The sequence below is a fragment of the Electrophorus electricus genome, chromosome 16 (assembly GCF_041902795.1).
Source record: "Electrophorus electricus isolate QZ-2024a chromosome 16, ASM4190279v1, whole genome shotgun sequence".
NCBI classification, from domain to species: Eukaryota; Metazoa; Chordata; class Actinopteri; order Gymnotiformes; family Gymnotidae; genus Electrophorus; species Electrophorus electricus.
Window position 1 is genome coordinate 25495001 of NC_137512.1, and position 17500 is coordinate 25512500.

General features: G+C 47.8%; 1 protein-coding gene across 4 annotated transcripts in view; it reads left to right on the top strand.

The window, feature by feature from the left end:
• The first annotated feature begins 3814 nt into the window (after positions 1–3814).
• Positions 3815–17500, top strand: part of akap13b (A-kinase anchoring protein 13b) — a 75774-nt gene continuing 62088 nt past the window's right edge. For 3 of the 4 annotated variants that reach the window (XM_081698897.1, XM_081698899.1, XM_081698898.1), the window contains exons 1-4: positions 3815–4079; positions 11585–11628; positions 13373–13526; positions 16163–16468. In XM_081698897.1, coding sequence (XP_081555023.1) covers positions 11596–11628; positions 13373–13526; positions 16163–16468 — 493 coding nt within the window. In that variant the 5' untranslated portion in view covers positions 3815–4079; positions 11585–11595. The remainder of the gene's footprint in view (positions 4080–11584; positions 11629–13372; positions 13527–16162; positions 16469–17500) is intronic. The other variant, XM_081698900.1, reaches the window with a different exon arrangement.

A 17500-nucleotide genomic window follows, 5' to 3' on the forward strand; every position in this document is an offset into this window, starting at 1 on the left:
ACACACACACACACAAACACACACATTCCTATATCAGCAATCGGTTTCTCTGGGGTTCTCCTTTGGGGAAGCCTCAACATACTACACATGTAACATCAGTGCAAGCAGGATCAGACACACACACACACACACACACACACACACACACACACACACACACACACACACACACACACACCTATATTATTGTTTACTGTACAATGTATTACATATGGTAACTGTTACTGTACCAAACTAATACAACAGTGACCCACAACCTTAACCATTAAGAAAAAAATGCTCTATTCCAATATTCTAATGAGGGTTGGAAAAGCCTTAGTCAGCAGTCGTGACGTTCTGGCAACGGCTTGTTAGGTAGTGCTATCAGGAAACAGGTTGGTGTGGCATTTTTTAGAAGCCACTCTGCAAATGCAGTGACCTTCACCACGGAAACACTTTTATGAGCTTGACAAGCGTTATTTCAGCCGTATAAACCCGACACCACAACTGCAGCCTGGTGAGCTCCAGCGGCTCTGAATGCTGGGCGCTGTTCTCCATGTCTCTACAGAAATAAAACTACAACAGCCGCACAGTTCTCATTATCATGCTGATTTATGTGAATGTAATATAACTAATGTGTTGGTACGGCGGGTCGAGACTGAGCTTTAGGTTAAACTGGAACAGTGGTGTCTCGGTGGTGAAGGTACTGGACTAGTAATAAGAAGGTTACTGGTTCCAGTCCCACCACTGCCAGGTTTCCACCGTTGGCCCCCTGAGTAAGACCCTTAACCCTCAATTACTCAAGATGTGATTAGTCAGATTTGTAAGTTGCTTTGGCTAAACATGTCAGATAAATGCTGTAAATGCAAACTGGCTCAGACAAACAGTGCTGGCTCCACCTGGTGGCTGGAGTTGAGAAAGACAACAAATGAACATGTGGCCTATAGTTGCTTTGGTCCATTTCGTGAATGGTCATTAATATTTGGAAAACAATAAGCGTATTTCTCAAAACAATTTGTACAAACAGCACAACAGTTTACCGCCAAAAGCCTCAAAAGTAAGTATTTTTGTCAGTCAACGTCAGTCAACGTGTCAGTGAATATCAGTGCCCTCAGAATAACAAGCCCTTGTTATTCTGCAAAGTCGAGTTGTTTATCTGCTGTCACTACAGAGATGGCCCTCATAGCAGTGATGGAGACACTCCATGCTGCTAAAACTGCCAAACAGTCATCTGTTTTGATTCTTCTAGACCTTTCAGCAGCCTTTGACACAGTGAACCACAACATTCTTCTCTCTGGCTTGGTGTGACTGTCTCTGCTTGGAGATGGTTTCAGTCCTATCAGGTGACATGGAGAGGATCCACATCCAAACCGTGTAGACTCTCCACTGGTGTTCCACAAGGCTCAGTATTGGGCCCCCTTCTCTTCTCTTTGTATACTCGTTCCCTTGGTGATGTAATATCTTCTCATGGTTTCTCCTACCACTGCTATGCTGATGACACTTAATTATTTATTTATTTTCCACCCTCTGACACGCAGGTCTCCAGATGCATCTCAGCATGCTTGACTGACATTGCGTCATGGATGACAGCCCACCACTTGAAGCTCAACCCCAGTAAAACTGAGCTTCTGTTCATCCCAGGTACTCCCAACCCTTACCATGACCTCACTGTTTCCTTTAAGAACTCCCTGGTATCACCATCCAAAGCTGCCCGTAGCCTGGGCATAACTTTGGACAACCAGTTGTTGTTTTCAACTCATGTTTCTAATCTAACCCGGTCTTGCAGATTCCTCCTTTGTAACATATGAAGGATTTGGCCCTTTCTCTCACAGGAAGCTACCCAGGTGCTTGTACAGTCTCTTGTGATCTCAAAGCTAGACTACTGCAACTCGCTATGTGCTGGTCTTCCTCTAAGAGCCATCAAACCTCTACAACTTGTCCAGAATGCAGCAGCACGACTGGTCTTCAATCTTCTTGAAGTTCACACATTACTCCACTGCTGCGCTCCCTTCATTGGCTCCCAGTAGCTGCACGCATCAGATTTCAAACCTTGATGCTTGCCTACAAAGCCAAAAATGGACCAGCCCCTCCATACATGAGGTCAATGGTCAAAGCCTGATCTGAACCTCGGGTACTTCGAACCTCAAGTCTGGCTTGGCTTGAAATACCTTGCTTCAAGTCTCATGGATGACAAGCATGGAGACTATTTTCTGTCCTGGCTCCAAGATGGTGGAATGAACTCCCGCTTGCTGTCCGGACAGCAGAGTCCCTTGCAGTCTTCAAACGCAGACTGAAGACCCATCTATTTTCAGAATATTTATAGGACAACTGACACTGCTCCCATATTGACTGACTAATTTAGTACTTATTGTAGGGTATTGTTTATGTTGTTTAACAAACTCTAGGTCTTGTTTATTGTTTATTACACTTATCGTTGTCTGAGATAGAGTTTATATGTATTTTGTACTTCTAGTCATCAGCAGTGATCCCTGTATTTCTACAGTATTCTAGTTCACTGGTATCTTGGACTCTAACCTACTGTACTGTACTAGGATATTCTATGAGTAAATGATAAAGCACTTTTGTAAGTCGCTCTGGATAAGATCATCAGCTAAATGCTGTAAATATAAATGTAAATGTAATAATCGTGCACTCTGTTTTCTCACTATAAGCATGTACAGTTTTGTCACTATAACTGTGCACTCTGGGAGTGTTTTCCAGTGTTTCCCTCATCAGTGTCTCAGAAACATTGAGTACGCGTCCACTACACTATTCAACAAATCCAACAAGCAGATTTGGATGTGACGGTCACAGTACTAATGCCTCGTATCCGTGAACACGATGTGAGGTAAAGAACCTACATTAGCCTGCTGACTCTTTCTGATTCTGAACGTGTCGGTCATGGCACGTGGCGATCCAGCAGCAGCTTTGCGTCTCTCTCTAAAGCATGGAGACTTTCCACCACACCCCACCTCAATGGATGCTTGTTACGCACTAAAAGACCAGGGAGCTGTCAGCCTTTCTACGCCTGGTAGAGTAACCATAGAGCTCAGGGAGTCATCCACAGTGTCTGGAGGGAAAACACTTGGAATATCTGCTCTGGAGGCTGTCTCCCAACACCTCGTCTGTTTAAGCGCCTCACAGCTAAAAGGTTTAAGGTCAGTGTGAGCTGTGTGTTGTATATAATACTGTAAAGTATTGTGTGTGATCTCCTAACGTCAAAAACACTGCTGTATGCGTGCTTTGTTTTACAGTGTTTCTGTAATAAGAAATTGAGTATGTGGCAATGACATCAAGTTTGAAGTTTCAAGTTTTAAATTTGGTTTATTTTATATCATTAATAAAAATGATTTAAATTTTAATGGGGGGTTGGGTGGGGGTAGGGGGTGGGTCCATGTGTGTTTCAGGTTAAAGCAAGGCAAGTTTATTTATAGAATATTTCACACACAAGGCAATTCAGGGTGCGCTATAAATAAAAGACAAGTTAAAAAAGGTTTTAAAATAAATATATAATAGAATTAAATATAATAAAATATTAATATTAAATATATATATATATATATATAAATTTATTAAAATATAAAGATGAGTGTCAGACATTTATTGACCAGAGTTCTCCTCTGGCCGGCTGGACGGCCTAACATGAACAGGACTACGTGTAATACATTATTTCGCCACTAGAGGTCAGTCTCACACACACGTTCAACCTGCGGGACGTTCAGTTTGTCCGTCTTACAGAACCAAAGTTTCTTATATTGCGCATGTTTACACAAACAAGTTCAGCCGCACCTCCGGAGGGCCGTATGGCCCCGCCCACCGAGCCAGGCCCCGCCCACCGAGCCGTGCTCGCGCACGGGTAAGTTTGGTTTGGCGTTTTGGACGTTGTCTTCGTTTCTCCCCTCGCGCGAGGACGTTTAGTTCTAAGAGGAGTGGACATCTTTGAGGAACTCGCGTGCTTAAAACAGCTCGCGCCCAAAGCGACTCTGCGCGTGCTTCCTTTCCAAGGTTTCTGCAGGCGGAGCGGAACAATGGTAGGCAGCGCGCGCTGTTAACCCGGGTATGACCAACAGCACGAGCCGCTGAGCACGTCGTGGTTCGAGGTAAGTGACGCGCGCTCGTTGCAGTTGCACGCTTCCGAACAGCGCGGGGCTCGTGCCGCTGGCTCCGGCGTGGCGTGTCGCAGGTTTGGGAGGCGCTCGTGACCAGGAGCACCCACCAGGCGCGCGGTCATGGCTCGTGCAGACGCTCGTGCTCACCAGCATCTCCGAGTCTTAATACGGCACGTGAATATGCATGACGGCTCATTTGCATTAAATATGCGCCTAGAAGCGTTTTGTCGGTTTTTCGGTTTTTCCAGAAGTTATAACTGTAACTGACGCAAAGAAAAGCGATGACATCAGTGACTTAGCACGAGGGCCAGGTATCGCGTATCTTAGGATTTATGCAGAACTGATTTCATGACTTCTGTAAGATCACTGATTGGATATGACCGATTTCTTGCGTCTTTGTCTTTCCTGGAAACTTCATGCCCCGAGTAGGTTACGGGCTTGACCTCGGCGTCTTGCTCCAGTCAGGTGGGGGAGGAGCAGACACACTGGGACTTGCTGGTAAGATCCAGTCCTGGACCTGCGTTCCCTGAGACAGTGCGCTCTGCTCTCTGACAGTCAAGCTCTGCGCACTTGCACTTTCCATCCTGGAATCACACTTTATCCTTTTTCCTGACTCTTATCTTTGCACCCAGCATTCACCCCTCCGTTTGGAGGGCCCAGTGTTTTTACCCCGGCCTGTCCCCCCCTCTGTCGGTGCGGAACGTTACTGGCCTTGGCACTGGGAATACGTGGCTCCGTCTGTGGTGCCAGTGGGCTTAGTGAATCCTTATGTAATGGATAATGCCCAGCAAATTGCGTGCAAAGTTTCCATTATTCATAGAAGTTTTGGATTCGTCCTCTTGCACAGACGCAACATCCAAAGAGGGACGGAGTTTGCAGTCGTGTTGGTTTGCTCTCAGCGTTGTGAAATGCTGCAGTTTTCATCTGAAAGTCATTACTCGCCAAGGGGAGCGCTGGGTCCAAGACAAGCTCCTCTGCGAGCTTCTGGCAACGATTCTTACTTTGGGATTGAATAAAACATATCTGGTTCCGTCTGGCCAGAGGAAGGACAGTGCTTAGATGACCCAGAGAGTTTACAAGTCGTGAGTTGGGGCGTAAAGCCTCGTGTGTGTGTGTGTGTGTGTGTGTGTGTGTGTGTGTGTGTGTGTGTGAGTGAACTGGAGGATTTGACAGATGTTGGAATGTCGTTCTCCAATTTGGTGGAATTGTGGCAAAGCCTTGACTTCCACTCTTACTGGACGTTCCTAGAAGCTGCCAGTAGCCAGCTGCTTGACTGTGTGTGTGTGTGTGAGACAGGAGCGTTGATTAGGGAGCATCTTTGCAGGATGTGGGTGGGATTAGGGCGCGTCTCTGCAGAGCATGGGCGGGATTAGAGAACTCGGATGTAGCTAACCCGACACTGACACACTGTACAGTACAGCGTGTTGCTTCTGTTACACATAATGGTGGTGAGATTGCGTGACCATCTCATGAACTGGTCACAAAACCACATGCTGTGTGTGTGTGTGTGTGTGTGTGTGTGTGTGTGTGTGTCTCTCTGAATGTGCTGGACTGCAGTCTTTTTCCTGGATTTTTCTCTAATGCCCCTGTTTCTCTGAGCTCGTAATTCCAAACATTCCAGTTTTTTCAGCAGCTACTTGCTGCCAGTCTGCAGTGGTACTTTTCCAGTGGCACAGACCGGACCACAGTGCACTTCTTCCTCTAAACCAACTAGGCTGCTCTAAGCCCTGCCCCCTTTAGCAGTCTCGTTGTGGTGGCCTGCAGTGACCCCTGTGGTCCAGGGTGTAAACAACAGTCCACTACTACCGATGGATGTTGAGGTGATGTTGGAGGTTGGTGGTGGTGTGATTTCTCTCGGACGGCTGGAGGTGTGACCCTGTAATGTCCCGTAATGCTAACGGTCCTGTGGGCTGAGTTGACCTTATGAGGCGTGCGGAGATTTTGACCGACGCTGACCATTGACCTCTGGGGTGTGCCGCTCAGCCCTGCCATAGAGAACACAGGCGTCTTCGCGTGTGTGCTCTCCTTCAGTCTGCCTGCAGGGCGGTGCTCAGGTCTGATCCTGCCCCAGCGTTTGAGCCTCGCTTGGCTGTGTCTGGTGGGAAAACTCAGCACAGCACAGCGGTTGTGGTGAAGAGACGATTTACGGTTAAATGTGTACAATGACAAAGGTCCTAACGTCCAGGGACTGAGAGTTTGTCTTATTTGTAGCCCTACACTACACATGTAATTGGCAATATCGTCACGGTAACGTTAACACAAGTGTTGAGTGTTTGCCTGTGGGTTTGTGAACTGGACGAGTGAACAGATGTTTTGATGGTGATTATGATGGCTTATGATTATTTTATGTAATGCTGAACATGGCATGTTCATTTCTACATCAGCCTGCGTGACTGTTGACTCATGACTGCTTAAGACTTTTTTTTTTTTGTGCTGTTTCCTTTCGTCAAGCCAATTTCGAATCCCAGTGTTCCGACAGCTGTTTGAACAGTCTGATTTGGCTCGGAGCGAATAACCAGAGGCCGGAGGGTTTTTTTTTGTCAGTTTTATTTCCTGAAGGTTTTGGATTCAAAGTCCTGGATTTGTCGTGTGAAGTCAGCCAGACACATCACCACACAGTAGCTGTGGCCCACCACATCACGCTGCTGATGTCCGGCTCACCTTAACCGCGTTTCTGTGACCTGGGCATGAGGCCACTGTAACGGGAGTGTCCTCTGAGTGTGTGCCACAGTGGCCACGCCCCCTTGGTTAAGCCACTCCCCCTGCTATCAGCACTGAGTAAATATTGACCTGCTGGGGAAGGTGCCAATGACAGAACATTCATTCCACCTCACTGCGCACACAATGGTAGTCAAGGCTGTGTGGGTGAGTTGGTTTAGTTGGCAGAAATATTAAAATGTTTTCTACCTGTTTAGTCTGATCTTGTGTTTTGTTTGTTTTGGTTATCGGTTTGTTGCCCTCTGAGAGAATGAAACATCTGGGACTTGAATGCAGTTTTAAGTCCAACTTGCTGGTTTTATAACTGCAGTTTCTCTCCATTTTGTGACCTTGAAACAGGCATCAGTGAGTTTTTAAGCTCCACTGATGTTACGATAGTGAGCCTCCCCCTCTGCCCCGGGCAGGTTTCCCGTGCAGACGCGTTGGTCTTTGTGTCCTTCACAAACCTCGGCAGTGTTTCTGGAAACCGTCTCTAGTAGTGAGTAATTCACTTAATGTTGAGAGCGATCGCTTTCAACTCTGACATTAAAGGTTGCCAGATTGCCCACAGATTCCCCTCACCTTCAGCAGCATGTTGCCTCAGAAGTCCTGGCAGCCTTGAGTTTGCAGCCAGGCTCATGGAGCATCGGGTGACTTGTGTAACTGACCTGGAGGCTGTCTGATGTGCTTGTTGTATCAGGAAGTTCTGTACTGAACTCAGTTGATGAACCTGTACAGGTGTGGATAGCGGTGGTGCTTGCCAAACCTGCCTAGCTGGAGTGGGTTGGGGAATCTGTCCCTCATGTGCTGGTGCCGTCCTGGTCGTGTGCACTGTGTTCACCTGGCATTTAGCAGTTCTAATAATTATTCTATTAATATATAATATTAATGACTATCACACTAAAGCATGTCTTAAATACTTACATTTTTACACTGCTTTTATGATGTATGTATTTATGCAATTAATAAAACAAATGCCGTTAAAAATTAATCTCAAGTAGTTCACTATTCCACTATATTTGCCTGCTGATCAAATTTTTGTTTGCTTTTCCTGTTCTTTATTTATTATATAAATTCCTTTGTAGCCTTGACATTATTTATGTTATCCTGCCTGTCTCGCCTGGGTCTCACGTGAGTCCTGCCTGGATCCTGGACGTGTCTCTCACGTGGGTTCTACCGGTCCAGTCAGGTCTGTGAGCCCATCTTTGACAGAGTCCTGTGCGCCTGGTACGTTCTGCTTGTTGGTGTGGTCCAAAGCCCAGAGCCGTCCCGTCCAGACACCTGGGGGGGATGTCCCATTTGTTTGGTGTCCATGGTCCTGCTGACTTGTGGTGTTTCTACCACGGTTGATCATGCTGGATGAGTGTAAGGGACGTGGTGTAGTAGGTGGACACTCCCAGTTACCCGCACACGAATCCGCCCAGGCATGGAATCTCTGAGAACTCCATAAAATTACTTAAAATTCTGTGAAAGTGGAATTTGTAGCCCAACCCCCCCCCCCCCCCCCCCGCCCTCTCTCTCTCTCTCTCTCTCTCTCTCTCTCCATGGAACCTTTTTCTTTTTCCCCTCCTCTATGCGAGCCAGTGTTTCCCTGACTCCAAGAATGCCTCACAGACCAGTCAGGCATCCGTGTATTCCCACAGGCCTCGCTTGTTTTTGTTTTTTGGTTGACATGGCAATAAAGACAGAGGCAGCTGATTGGTTTGTTTCCAGGATATCTGATTGCTCACTCTAATAGCCTGCACTGGGCCAAAGTGGCACCAGAAACCTGGGGGAATACACACCCACAGTGTTTAGGGTGGGGTGTCGGTAATGATCACTGTTTGATTCCATGTAATTCAATGTTTATTCTGTGTGTTTGTTTGTTTGTTTGTTTGTTTGTTTGTTTGTTCACTACCTAATACAGATGTACATGACTGAAATGCTTGTTAAAGTCTCTTTTGGAAGTGTGTGTGTGTGTGTGTGAGTGTGTGTGCTCCTTTTACTAGTGAGTGTGTGTGTGTGCACAGACGGTCTGCTGGGTGGTCTTGTTCAGGCGTGTTGTGTTGGAGAATCAGTCCTTATATTTACTGCAGAACTCGAAGCTTTAAATCTTCAGCAGTATTTATTTGCTGTAATTAACTGTTGAATTCAACATTTCTAAACAGTACAAACTGTCAGTGTAAATTGAAAGAAATGTGCCATCATAGCATCTCAATTAAAATACAATTTTTATGCAATATTTTAAATGTACACTTTATGCTGTTATAACCACGTGCGCGTGCCTGGACGCTGTGCTTGGCGCTGGTTGTAGACCTGGACGCTGTGTTACAGTCTTGTCATGTTGTCTGCTGTGCTGGAGTTTTAATGCTGTATCAAGCAGCTTCTTGCTGCTTCCATCTGCTCTCCTGATGTCTCCAGTGTTGACACGTTTTGCTGCAACTCCACCAAACACTGCATGGGTGTGCGAAATGACATTGCCTCATTGTATCAGTTGTTGGCATCAGGGAATTTGTAGGGGTATACGAGGACTATCTGACGGATATCCGATACCAGTATCACTATTGGTGCATCCTTAGTGGTTTGCCAGTGTTTCACCTCTGGGCTGTGTGTGACACCAGGCATCTGACAGGTTCTGGTGAGCAAGGCAGAGGTACTACTGACTGTAATGTGCATTTATTCACAATGTCCGTTCATGTCCCAAACACATTAGATTTCAGGCGTGCTACGTATGAACTTACTTTAATTAGTTGTCTCTTTGTGTGTGTGTGTGTGTGTGTGTAGGGGAGCTGGAGGAGAGGAGTAGGGGAGTTAGAGGAGTCGATTGTCATTCCAACTATGTGTCCAGGCTTCTGTGCGTGTGTGTGTAGCTGCTCTAGAGGGCTTATTGTTCATACGTTCTTCCAGGATGATTCAGCCATGGGGCATTAGAGCCCTCTCTCTCTCTCTCTCTCTCTCTGTGTCTGTCTTTATATAATTTTGTTAAAAAGTGAAATGATAAACAGAAAAGAAGAACATAGCAGGTAAATGTTTAACCAGACGGCTCATAATCTCACTCGGACACAGAGATGTGCTGTTATCTCTGTACCCCAACACCTCACATGCCTCACGCTCCTGCACCCAGACCATGAGACCCTGGTTAGGTGTGCACGTGTGTGTGCACACACACACACGTGCACTCTTATCCGGAGTGACGTACCAAAGTGCTTTAGATATCTAAAAGTATTCTCAGCACAAATAGTTTCGAGTCCAAAAATACCCTTAACTTAATGAGCAGTCCAGTCCAGGAGCCACTAAACAAGACGGGACACGCGCAGGTTTAATTTGAGAGCAGGAGGTGGGTCCTCTGTTGTCGTGTGAGGTGAGAGGCTCTGTTGCTTGCGCAGTCAGTGGGGCTTCATTCCATCGACTGGGTGCCAGGACAGAAGAAAGTCTTGATGTTTGCCTTTCGTGAATGTTGGAGGGCGGTGTGTCGATCCAGGCCATACTTTAGGGCGGAGGGTTGGAGTGTTGACCCTGGACGTACTTTAGGGCGGCGGGGTGGAGATGCCGTGGGAGGCAGCTGGTCTCGTTTTGCCTTTGTAGGGGAATTTTACATCTGATCTGAGCAGCTACACACAGAGGTGGAGTCACACGGGAACCTACGATGGTGCTGTAGATCAGCTGTGTGTGTGTGTGTGTGTGTGTGTGTGTGTGTGTGTGTGTGTGATTAAAGACAGCTGATCAGCTCTTTACATCTCACTGTTCTGTTGTAACAGTGGCCCTTTCATTCAGACAACACAAAAAGACCCAAAGCAGGCCCCGCCCACGCGGCCCCGCCCACCCAAGCTCCGGCTATGAGTCCTGTTTCCTGTCTCTGGTGGAGTGCTGTGGTGTTCTCCAGCTGTCTGAAAGAGCAGCTCATGTTTCAGCAGTGAGAGACCAACACGCACATAAACAGCCTCTCTCTTTCTCTGCCTGTCTCTGTCTACCCCCATTCCTCTCTCTCTCTCTCTCTCTCTCCCTCCCTCCTTTAATGATGTATAGGTAGCTAATTAAAAATCACTTACCCAGAGGCACCTTGTGTGTCACAGGGCCTGTGTGTGGGATGAGTTGGAGTTCAGGTGAAGTAGTGTGTCTTCTACTGGGTGGGAGGGGCTTAGGGTGTGCTGGATGGGAGGGGCTTAGGGACGTGTGGGTACCATGCTTTTGGCAGCGCAGGGTGTTATTCTGCAGAATGGCCCCTTCATACAAACCCACACAGGCAAACCTAAAGCAGTTGGTCTGTACTACATGTGTAGTGTAGTTACTGACCAGTGTGTTGGTCAGTGTGTGTAGTGTAGTGGTTGCTGACCTGTCATGGCTGAATGCATGATGGTTTGGCAGGGTCTGAGCGGTTGGGGTCTGTTGTAAACATAGCTGAGTTTTACTTCAAACACTCCCATTATCCAGATTCCTCTGTAGTGCTGGTCTCTGTAATGCATCTCTAAAGCTGATGTCCTTGGATGGACTGGCCCTCTTCGCGTCTTTTTAAAATTGTGCTAACACACTCTCTTAGTGTCTGAGTCTTTACACGTGTCTGGGTTTGGAGTTATTTGATACCGATTTATATTGATACCAGTACTGGGGCCTGAAATTCAGTACTGGTACCAGAAACAGTGTTTCCCCTTGGGTTTTCTGTTCTGGTGTCAGGACCGTAACCTCTCTGGCTTTTGTTCTCCCTGCTTGTTATGGTACTGGGAGCCAATCGGATGTTGCGATGTTGGAATGTGAGCCTTCTGTCTGTCTCCAAGACTCATTTGAGGATGTGCTGACTCTGTCTTCCTTCATTCTGTCCACAGAAGCCGATGCCATGAAGCTAAATCCACCGGAAGCTCCGTTGTATGTAAGTATACACTTCCTGTTGGTGTCGGTGATGATCCCAAAACTCCTCTCCCAAAAGGCAGTTTCACTGCCAGTGTCCTGGGCAAGGAATTGTTGGTAATTACACACTGCTGTTTTGTTTAGTATTTTGCACTTTTTAAGTTTGATTGGTGTGGTTAGGGTTCATCAGACCCACCCCTGTGCACAGTTACGCTACACCGATGCAGTCAACCAGTCTTAAGTGCGTGGGGCCATGAAACTTTGTGCTGTGTTGCTTATTTGTCTTGTGTCCATGGTGACGGTGTTCTGCTGAGGTACACAGATTGCTGATAAAAGCTGCAACCAGAAGACATAACAGAGCAGAGAAAGGGTGTGTGTGTGTGGGCGTGTGCAAGCATGCATGCATGCATGCGAGCGTCCGTGTGTGTGTGTGGTTACAGCTGTATCACCAGTGTGAGGCTTTTTTTGCAGAACAGGTGGCAGGACTGATTACATTCATTTAGCGCATGTAACCTTCAGAACGTGAAGGCGCAGGAAAAAAAATCCACAGGCTCATGTGACCACAAAGCCATGAAGTCAAAGTTTTAAAGTTTGAAAAGTTTTTTTCTTTTTCTGTGCGTCCTGTCTTCTCACGGCTGTAGGCTGTGGTGGGAGGTGGGAGTCTGTTCTGAGTCACATCATGGCTCAGTGGCTCTGAGGTGCTGGCTGGTCACGTCATGGTTATCCGGGTGTTAATTAAAAGTGTAACACTCTGGTTAACCTGATACAGCGTCCATTTACTGGACACAGAGTGGACAGAGGTGGGGTGTAGGCAGCGTGTGCGCGCTCTGGCATTTTCCCTGGTGCAGTGCTGAGCTGGGCCACAGACTACGCCCTTTTTAATAAACTTAAAACAGCTGAGACACTCGCTCACACACACACACACACACACACACACACACACGTCAGGGTGCTTCTCTTCCTCTTTCCTCCTGCACTGGGACATTGGCACCCCATTCGCCAGAAAACTGATGTGTTGAACCTCAAAACTGGCACGTCATACTTCAAAAGTATAACACTGAAAAATAATTAGAGAGGTGTGTGCATGTGCATACTCAGCGCAGTTCTGATTCTGGTTCAAAATGACTTGTGCTGATGTCCATTAACTTGGAGGACTAAGAATATTTCTGTGTAGGCCACACCCACCAAAACTGACCATGGAGTGTCTGACCTCTCGTAACCTCAGGCAGGGCAGGGCACTGTGCTTGCGGGTGGGGTCTCCAGCATGGGCCTGGTGGCATTTGGAAGGGGCTGTGACTCCCCCTGCTGGTCCAGCACCTCCACTACATTGCACGGCGGGATCAGACTGCTGATGGGGCTTGATGATGATGATGATGATGATGATGGCTGTGTGCCAGGTCCACTGGAGAGGACTGTTTGGAGACGCGCGCACACACACACACTGCATACATACAAATATAAAACTGTAATTTAAGGTATGGCACAGGCTAATGACTGTGTGTGTGTGTGTGTGTGTGTGTGTGTGTGTGTGTGTGTGTGTGTGTGTGTGTGTGTGTGTGTGTGTGTGTGTGTGTGTGTGTAGAAGCAGTCTCCTGATGGGGTTATTTACAGGGTGGGTGGTATAGGGAGGCCTGGGGTAGCACAGAGGTACCAGGAGGGCATTACCTGTGTCTGCCCTGTTTACATGTCTCCTGCCTTCAGGGTCTTGTAGTAGTACTAAAGGGTGTGTGTGTGTGTGTGTGTGACCGTTCTGCTTTCTCCTGTAGGGTGAGTGCCTGCTGACAGTTCAGCTCAGTGAGGAAGAGTGTGCTGAGGGTGAGGAAGATGTGGAGTTCTACCTGCTGTTTTCTGGGACCACCCAGAGACACCTGACCACAACACTCAGGGTCAGCCATGTCACACTGCAAGCAGTGTGTCCAGGTAAGACGGACACACACACACACACACACACACACACACACACACACACACACACACTCAGGGTCAGCCGCGTCAGTCAGTGTGTGCTGGTAAGACACACACACACACACACACACACACACTCAGGGTCAGCCGCGTCAGTCAGTGTGTGCTGGTAAGACACACACACACACACACACACACACACACACACTCAGGGTCAGCCGCGTCAGTCAGTGTGTGCTGGTAAGACAGACACACACACACACACTCAGGGTCAGCCGCGTCAGTCAGTGTGTGCTGGTAAGACAGACACACACACACACACGCACACACACACACTCAGGGTCAGCCGCGTCAGTCAGTGTGTGCTGGTAAGACAGACACACACACACACACACACACACACACACACACACACACTCAGGGTCAGCCGCGTCAGTCAGTGTGTGCTGGTAAGACACACACACACACACACACACACACACACACACACACACTCAGGGTCAGCCGCGTCAGTCAGTGTGTGCTGGTAAGACACACACACACACACACACACACTCAGGGTCAGCCGCGTCAGTCAGTGTGTGCTGGTAAGACACACACACACACACACACACACACACACACACACACACACACTCAGGGTCAGCCGCGTCAGTCAGTGTGTGCTGGTAAGACACACACACACTCAGGGTCAGCCGCGTCAGTCAGTGTGTGCTGGTAAGACACACACACACTCAGGGTCAGCCGCGTCAGTCAGTGTGTGCTGGTAAGACAGCTCAGCCCTTCCTCAGTTCAGCTCTTTCAGTAGTGCTGTGCTTTCACTTCTCTGCATTCCTGTCTTGCCACACTGGTCCCAGAACAGCTTGCCATCAGTTCCACACAGACAGCCAAGCTGGCAGTCCATCCTGTCCACCTGTCCCAGCATGCCCCAGTCTGGCCCATCCTGAGCTGCGTCTGTCTCTGGGTGTGTAGTAAAAATACTACAGAATGTGAAGAGCAGAAGCACTTTCAGTGGTCACTAAACACGGAGGGGAGGCGTCATTCAGTGGTCACTAAACACGGAGGGGAGGCGTCATTCAGTGGTCACTAAACACGGAGGGGAGGCGTCACTCAGTGGTCACTAAACACGGAGGGGAGGCGTCACTCAGTGGTCACTAAACACGGAGGGGAGGCGTCACTCAGTGGTCACTAAACACGGAGGGGAGGCGTCACTCAGTGGTCACTAAACACGGAGGGGAGGCGTCACTCAGTGGTCACTAAACACAGTCTAACTTTATTTAACAACGCACTTGTTGCTAAGGTGTCTTTGTCAGCATATTAAACCTCTGTGTGGGTGTGTGTGTCTGTGTGTGTGTGGTAGGCAGGCTTTTGACAATCTCATGCTTGGGCAAGCCAATGTTTCTGCAGAGGTTACAGAAAGTATTTATCCATATAACACACACACACACACTCACATAATAGCCTCTCTGGCAGTGTATTTAGTAGTGATGACCATGTGTGTTACAGCATTATTGAGACACTCAGTACTCAGCATGAGGGTGTGAAATAGTTTCTCTTTTAGGGTCACATGATTTTATTAGTTGTGTTTTACTACATGGCTGAGACATTAGAAAATAAAGCAGTTTCAGAAAATGGGCTTTAACATTTTCATTAAATGGACTAATGACTTTGTTAATAACAAAATTCACAACTGATAGTGACCACATGTCCTCTCCTGGAGGCCACTGCAGGTGTGTCTGCGCATCTGTCTGCATGTGTCTCGAATTCTCCCACTGTTCCTGATGGCTGTTTTACTTTGTATTACAACCTGATTTTTGTTCACCTTTGGTTGTTCTGCACTGCTGGCTGGTCCTTGTTGGTAGTCCTTACCCAAAACACCTGTATTGCACTGCAAAATAACTAAAATAAAATAAATGTATTGCACTATAAAATATCTCACACCAAACTGAACTGAGCACTCTCAGTGACGGTTACTCTCAGCCCCGTTACTCTTTTCTTCGATCTACTGGAGTCTTCAGCGTTCAGGTTCAGCCCTTCACTTTAAACCATTTCTGTGTGTGGAGGGAGGCTGTACCAAGAAGCTATTAAAGTCTCGTCACTGTTAACGGATGCGTGTGCATGTTTATGGAATAAGCACTGTGAACGTCGTCATAACTTGATGTAAAGACGCACACAGAAGGTCAGAGTTGTAGTGGAAAGGTGGAGGTGTAATGGCCAGGGGTGTCGCGAGAGTGTGTGCATGTGGACGTGAGAGCATGATTTTGTATGTGTAGTTTTGCCTTTTAGAAACAAAATTTATCAAACCTCCCCCCCTTTTTTTTTCTTTTTTTTAAGCATTTAGGAATGGCAGAATTTTAAAACTACTTTTAAAAGTTCAGAGGGAGAAGCCAAGTGATACCCAGGGACGGGGCTCTATTTAGCAGACAGGCTCAGTAATCTTCCTCACTATCATCGTCATTAATTATGTAACACTTTATATCTGACAGAGCAAAGTCAACATTAAGTGCATTAATGTAACGTTACTACAAATCATGAAACACTAAATCTAGTAAAATATCAGGAAATGAAACACCAGATCAGCTGTGATGAAAGACACCAGGCTACACAAACACCACCAGCACGCTTCATCGCTGTGTTTCTGTCCTCTGTAGCGCACAACCGAGGGGAGACCGTGCAGGTGAAGCTCTGCCAGGCTCGGCCAGGGGGCGCCATCGACCTCGTAGCTGAGGAGCACTTCCAATTTGTCCAGGATCTGGCGCTGGACATGGCCCACTTCCTGGTGCGTGCGGCAGCGCACAAGGGCGGCCTACGGGGGGCGATGTTGCTGGACGAGTGTCAGATTCCTCTCCAGGAGTGTGAGAGGCTGGACGAGACGCTGACACTTGCTCTGAAACACCTGCCCTTGCCCAAGGGGTGGAGCGTCCTGGGGACAGACATCACCACCCAGCTCAACACAGGTATGCCCCAGGGGGTGGGGCTAGTCCCTCACTACCACACAGGGGGTGGGGCTAGTCCCTCACTACCACACAGGGGGTGGGGCTAGTCCCTCACTACCACACAGGGGGTGGGGCTAGTCCCTCACTACCACACAGGGGGTAATCGGGGTGATTTACTGACCAGTTGTAACTTCATATGATGGTTCATTACTTTGAATTTTGTGGCTTGTGTGCTTTTAAATTTGCTTGTTTACAAAGTGTTGTTTAAGGTGGCACAGCCCCCTGTGCAGACCACCGGCCCTCCAGTGGTTGTCCGCCGTCCGCCCTGAAACATGACCCTCAGCTTGCTAGGTGGCTGAATGAGGAAAAGCAAGTCCAGGGTTTCAGTGAGGAGCAGGAGAAACGTGGGCTCCTGAGATGCTCCGATTCAGACTCCCTCACTCCTAACACGGCCCATTTAGAAATGCTCATGGAAACATTCACACACTATTAAAGAGCCTGGTGGGGTAATGGCCAGGTTCTGCTGCTTTTATATCACACACTTCCTTCTGAAGAACTGCAGTTCTGCTGTTCCCTGCTCTCCCAGGTACAGTGGGTCTGGATTAGTGTCGTTTCCCCTCTGGTCTGGGTACAGTAGGTCTGGATATTTGTGACTTCCGGGTCACCTGGACTTGACATGAGGTTCAGAAAGCTTCTGTTCGGAACACATCTGTCTGTCTCTGTTCCCGTCAGGAACCTGTCAGTCGTGCTTTTGATTTGTTTGTGTTTTCCTTCGCTGTGGGCGGGGCTGTGTGTGGTTGACGTTACATGGTGCCGTTTTCCTGCCTGTATGTACACTGAGTTCTGAGAAGGCCAGGTAACTGCCTCTTTGGGCACAGGCGTGTCTGAAGTAATGCACCTGTGCCTACTTGTACTCTTCACACTTCACTGTCTCGGTCTCGGTCTTGGCTCAGGATCCAGGTTAGTGATGGAGTCTCATCTTGGGTTAGCAGGTCTGCCAACACATTCCTTCCCAGGACTCTCATTCCCCCACAGCTAAAACACGCCTCTCTA